This window comes from Triticum aestivum, chromosome 1A (assembly GCF_018294505.1).
Source record: "Triticum aestivum cultivar Chinese Spring chromosome 1A, IWGSC CS RefSeq v2.1, whole genome shotgun sequence".
NCBI lineage: Eukaryota > Viridiplantae > Streptophyta > Magnoliopsida > Poales > Poaceae > Triticum > Triticum aestivum.
In genome coordinates, this window is record NC_057794.1 from 566,350,794 (window position 1) to 566,356,100 (window position 5,307).

A 5,307-nucleotide genomic window follows, 5' to 3' on the forward strand; every position below is an offset into this window, starting at 1 on the left:
GCGGCGGCGGTGGAGCGCGGGAGGGTGCGGGGGGTCGGCGGCGGCGTGGGTCGGGGCAGCGGGGGGAATTAGCTAGGGGGCGAGGGAGAGGGATGAAGGGGATCTGACGAGAGGGAGGGAATTAGCTAGGGGGAATCTTACTAATGGCGCACCTGCGGTCGGTGCGCCATTAGTAATCTTTTTTTTACATAGCAATGGCGCACCAGGCAGAGGTGCACCATTAGTAATCGTTTTTTTACATAGCAATGGCGCACCAGGCAGAGGTGCGCCATTAGTAATCTTTTTTTATATATAGCAATGGCGCACCAGCCAGAGGTGCGCCATAAGTAATTTTTTTGTTGCATGTAATAATTTTTTAGAAAATGAATATGAATATGAAACAGTAATATTTTTTTATAAAAACAGTAATAATTGTTGTTTAATAACAATTGTAGTCTACACTTTTTTTTTTATTTTTTAAAAAATGAAGAGGGGAGAGGAGGCGCGGGTGGGATCGAGATCGAGATGGAGGGGGAATCGAGATCGAGATGGAGAGAGATCGAGATCGTGTGTCCTCTTGAATATTCAATATTTTATCATATTGAATCTGAAAAAATATTATCAAATTTGAAAAAATATTCATGAATTCAAAAAGTGCCCATGAAATTTAAAAATATTCATGATATCAAAAAGTGCCCATGAAATTTAAAAATATTCATAATATCAAAATATATACTAATGACGCACTTCTACAGGATGCGCCATTAGTAGTTTTGCAAAAAAAAAAGAATAAAAAAATTCAGTACTGGCGCACTCCCTATCTGGTGCGCCATTACTAGTTAGAACTAGTAATGGCACACTTCGGTAGGATGCGCCATTAGTATGTATGTAAAAATGAAAACAATTTATCACTAGTAGCGCACCTGTTTTCTGGTGCACACTAATGGCGTATCACCAACTGGTGCGCCATTAGTATATGAAAGAATTCCTTATTTGACCCTTTCTTAAATTTTGGTTCCCTTTTTGGCCTTGGTAAAAAAATTCTTCATGTTCTAGCACTCAAACTTCAGTTTGTTCCCTATATGACATTTCCGTCAGTTTTGGCAACTAACACCGTTAAATCCGACATGAAAAGTCCTTTTTACCCTTGGTGTAGTTTGTGACCAAAATTGTGAACTAGAAGTCAAAAGCAATGGTGATGTGATCCGTTTGTCTTGAATACATTACCAAATGAAACCAAATCTGCTATTTAGCACAGCTTTAAATTTAATTGGATAATTGGACAGAACCTCCCTTGTATATTGATGATATATCCCCTGTACAGTTCATATATGCACAAATTATAATATACTTGGAGCAGATTCACATGTATGCAAACTAAAAGTTCATAGAAGCTTGGTCCAGGTTCACATATACGGAAATAGTCCACATATTTAGTCCTCTACACACATTCAGGTTCACATAGAGTTCACATATAATAGTCCAGGTTCACATCATGTCAAATACAACACATGAAGGTCACATATAGCACTTACAAAAGCCCAGGTTCACATATATATTACATAAACAGCTCAAAAGTTTCCCAAATGAACCATGATATGGAAAGGGATCCAATGAGAATCACAAGCTAAGCCTCCTTTTGCTTCGTGTGCTCATTGCAGGGCTGGCAGGATTCATTTTTTTGCTACGTGTGCCCATTGCAGGGCTATCATGTGGCACCATAGGAAGGTGTGGCAACTTATCAGCAACCTCTTTGCCTTTTCTTTTGGCATGTAATTTCAAAGCAACAGATGCTTTCTTGTTGGCCACACAAATGGGCTGAGTTGTTGATCTACACATACACATTCATGGCAGCACATCATACATCACATATAGTAGCCCAGGTTAACAATAGAACAATGCATAACATAACATAAAATTCGGAAACAACCATAGGTTACCTTTTTGCTACTCTGGATCTAGATTTACTCCCTTTACCTTTTTCCTTAGTTGTTTTCTCCAACATTTGGCTATAGTGAGAAGAATGCAATTAGAATACAAAACCAAGCTTTCATCTAATCTACTACAAAATTCAGAACTAGTTCTTACCTTTTTGATGCTCCAGTAATTGAGTTATCATGTTTTCTCTTTTTCGTAGTTGTAGGTTCCAAGCTTTGGCTATTGTGAGAAGTTACTTAGAATTCAAACACAGATTTCATATAATTATGAGCATGAGTGTAAAGTGGCTAACCTTGGCGGAAAGCACATAGAGGCTGCTGGAGCATCATCCTCGCAAGGCACAATTGATGCTTTGGTGGTCTTTGCCCTCTTCTTTGGTGGTCCTCTACATGAGCAACAAAAAAGTAGTTAACATGTATGGCTGCTTACAAAAAAAATGCAAGTGAAGCAAGTTACACAATTATATTTATTACCTCACAGCTAAAATAGCAGCAATGTCATCTGGGTTACCCTTCTTGCATTTATGCCAATGATGCCCATAGTCCTTACAAATAGGGCATAAGTGTTGGTCGCCTTTTCTTTTCTTCTCACTGCAGCCTTTATACCTCTCAGTTTTATGCCTACCCGCCGTGGATTTTAGTAGTGGTGGAAACATGAAGAATCCATGGTCAGATTTAGGCCATTGGTTCTTGTCAACCATGGCTGGAATTAGTTGGTCATAGGCTGCCCTAAATTTGTCAATGGAGTAATACAAGTCCACATAATTCTGTATGTGTGCATTGATAAGAGATGTGATAAATGTAGACCATGCTTGCAAGGAAGGCTAGAAACTTGCCATTGTCTACAAGAACATGTCCTGTCAAGCAAGTTGACCACAAACCTAAAGCCGCTGCCTCCCAATGCTGTCACTTCAGCGACTTCTTCTGAGCTTTCTACCACCTCCAAGTTTAATTCTCTAGTCTTTGCATTCAACTTCTTAATTATGTGGGGAAGAATCAAACCAACCAACTTCCTTGCTACTTTCCTCCTTCGGTTCCACATGATCATAATCATCTTCCTAACCTTATCAAAGAAGTCGTCCAAGTTCAAGGACTTGTGATGCTTAATCCAATTATTGAAGCACTCAGCCAAGTTGTTTGTAACATAATCCACCTTGGAAATTGTTGAGAACTGACTCCTAGACCACAACCTAGTGTGCCACCTCCTAAGATATGCAGTTGCCGCTGGCTTTGCTATGTCCATTGCAGCCCAATTTTTTTCAAATATATATGGGTTCCATGAGTAAGCAGCAGCCCAAAGGTGGTCATCAAACACCTTTCCATGAAACTTCTTCTTGAAGTTGGACGCCAAGTGAAACATACATTCCCTATGTTCAGCCTCTGGGAACACTTCTTTTACACCTGTCATCATTGGTTGCCCAGCATCGGTGCATATGGTTAAACCCCTTGGGGATACTATGGCTTGTCTAACCATTTACATGAACCAGGTCCAATTCTCATTAGTTTTAGAATCAAAAACACCCATACAAACTGGATACATCCAACTATGGCCATCAACGGCGGTAGCACTAGCCAGCTGCCCCTTGAACCTTCCTGTCAAGAAGGTGGTATCTACTGCCAAGTATGGCCTGCAGCCATTAAGAAACCCATCGATGCAAGGCTTCAAAGCAACAAAAATTCTTTTAAATCTGATTTTATATTTTATTGTGTGATGATCAATGATCACTATGCTACCGGGGCAGCAACTTTCAATTTGCGACTTGAAACTATAAAGATTATCAAAGCTTGTATCCCAATCACCATATAGTTCCTTCAAGGCTAGCAGCTTACCCATATAGACTCTCTTAGAGTTGATGTCGATTCCATGATGCTCTTTAAGCTTCTTTCGCAATGCCTTTGGTCCTAGAGTTGCATCCTCAATTAGCCAGTCCTTCACGTGCTCACATATCCACCGCTTGTTTGCATTCTTCAACTTCTTTTTTCTTTTTGTACTAGAGCAATCATGACCACAAGGGTTCTTTCTCACCTACAAAAGATGAACATAGAAAATTAGTACTAGAGTAAAGACCATGACCACAAACTAAGCACACATGAGTAAAGTTAGAAAATTACCATTACTATGCACTCATCTTCCATTGTAGAAGCATATATCCTCCATGGACACTTATCTTCATCCCTTCTTGAACAATAAGCTCTGAACCTATGTGGTGCACTCTTTTCGGTGTCAAACTCAAATTCATGTTTGATTGCATGCTGAGAAAGCGCCAATTTAAACTCTGCCATATTGGGATATTTTCTTGCTTCGTTCATTGGAGGATCTAATTTATTATATTCAATGTGTGGTGCATGATCTGCCTCGTGATATTCCTCATCTTCCTCTACTTCAACCTCTAACATGCTCTCATCCTCGCTCTCAACCTCGCTCTCAGCCTCGCTCTCATGATCAGGAACATAGTCTTTGTCCTTTTCTTTGTTGGAACAAGGAACCATGATAAGAGGTACAGGTTCATCCTCTAAATAAATATTTTCCTCATCAACACCAACATGCTCATTCTCAGGTACTGGGTTGCGAAGATAATCATCATCATTATCTTGTTCTATGTTGTTAGGTTGGCTATGTGCATCACTATGCCACTCCGTTATAGGCTCATATGGTTCCGATGGATCACAATATGCAACAAACATGTGCACAACCTTTGTCTTAGAGTGTTTCTCAAACATCGACACCAATTCTTGGTCAGATGTTACTTCAGGGTAGATTTTAAGAACATCATCATAATACTGAACATGTGCAACTTCCAAATAACGAGGCGAGTACTGCTCTACGATTGATTCAACCAAGTCCTTATAATTTGTTAAGTCGGAATCAATAACCTTATCAAAACAGAAGCATTTGATATCCTTTCTAGCCTTTTTTTGGGTTGCCAAGCAAATTGATTTTCAGCACATAAGTTGAATTTTGATCCATCCTGTAAAAACCAAATAAACTTAATCATGAGTTGCATTTGGGATCCATCTCTAAGTTCAGATTTTGCAGCAAATTATCATCTCTAAATGAAACTCCTAAGTAATCTGTTGCATTTCGACAAATCTAGAAGAGAGGTGCTGCAAATATGTTGCATTTGGGATCCAACTCTAAGTAATCTTCAAAGCCATCTCTAAGTACTCTGTCAAATTTAAAGAAGAGATGCCTCACCCAGCTAGACAAGCCGATGTAGCCGCATCCCTCGGTGATACTTGGCCTTGCTCCGGTGTTGCGCCTTTACCACGCAAGGCTGAGACCGCCGCACAGCCGGCCTCCCCACCATGGCCGCCCTCCACCTCCCCACCATGGCCGCTTTGCCCGTCGTCAGCAGGTTGGCCGCCCCCCGCCTCCCCACCATGGCCGCCT

The 5,307-nt window shown here is 40.5% G+C and overlaps 1 protein-coding gene across 1 annotated transcript; it reads right to left on the reverse strand.

The window, feature by feature from the left end:
* Positions 1-1,385: 1,385 nt before the first annotated feature.
* On the reverse strand, positions 1,386-3,690 carry LOC123181521 (uncharacterized). Its single transcript, XM_044593804.1, has 5 exons — positions 2,391-3,690; positions 2,210-2,302; positions 2,068-2,136; positions 1,920-1,988; positions 1,386-1,810 (listed from the first exon to the last, which is right to left on the reverse strand). Exons 1-5 carry the CDS (start codon positions 2,615-2,617, stop codon positions 1,600-1,602), a joined length of 669 nt encoding a protein of 222 aa, XP_044449739.1. The 5' UTR covers positions 2,618-3,690; the 3' UTR covers positions 1,386-1,599.
* Between the last annotated feature and the right edge of the window lie 1,617 nt (positions 3,691-5,307).

What these genes read in the sequence shown, in the direction of transcription:
- LOC123181521 (XM_044593804.1), bottom strand. Translation starts at nt 2,617, where the DNA reads ATGGTTGACAAGAACCAATGGCCTAAATCTGACCATGGATTCTTCATG. An exon ending in GCTGCTATTTTAGCTGTGAG is followed by an intron (nt 2,303 to 2,390) that starts GTAATAAATATA and finishes TTGCTCATGTAG; the next exon opens with AGGACCACCAAAGAAGAGGG. An exon ending in ATTACTGGAGCATCAAAAAG is followed by an intron (nt 1,989 to 2,067) that starts GTAAGAACTAGT and finishes TTCTCACTATAG; the next exon opens with CCAAATGTTGGAGAAAACAA.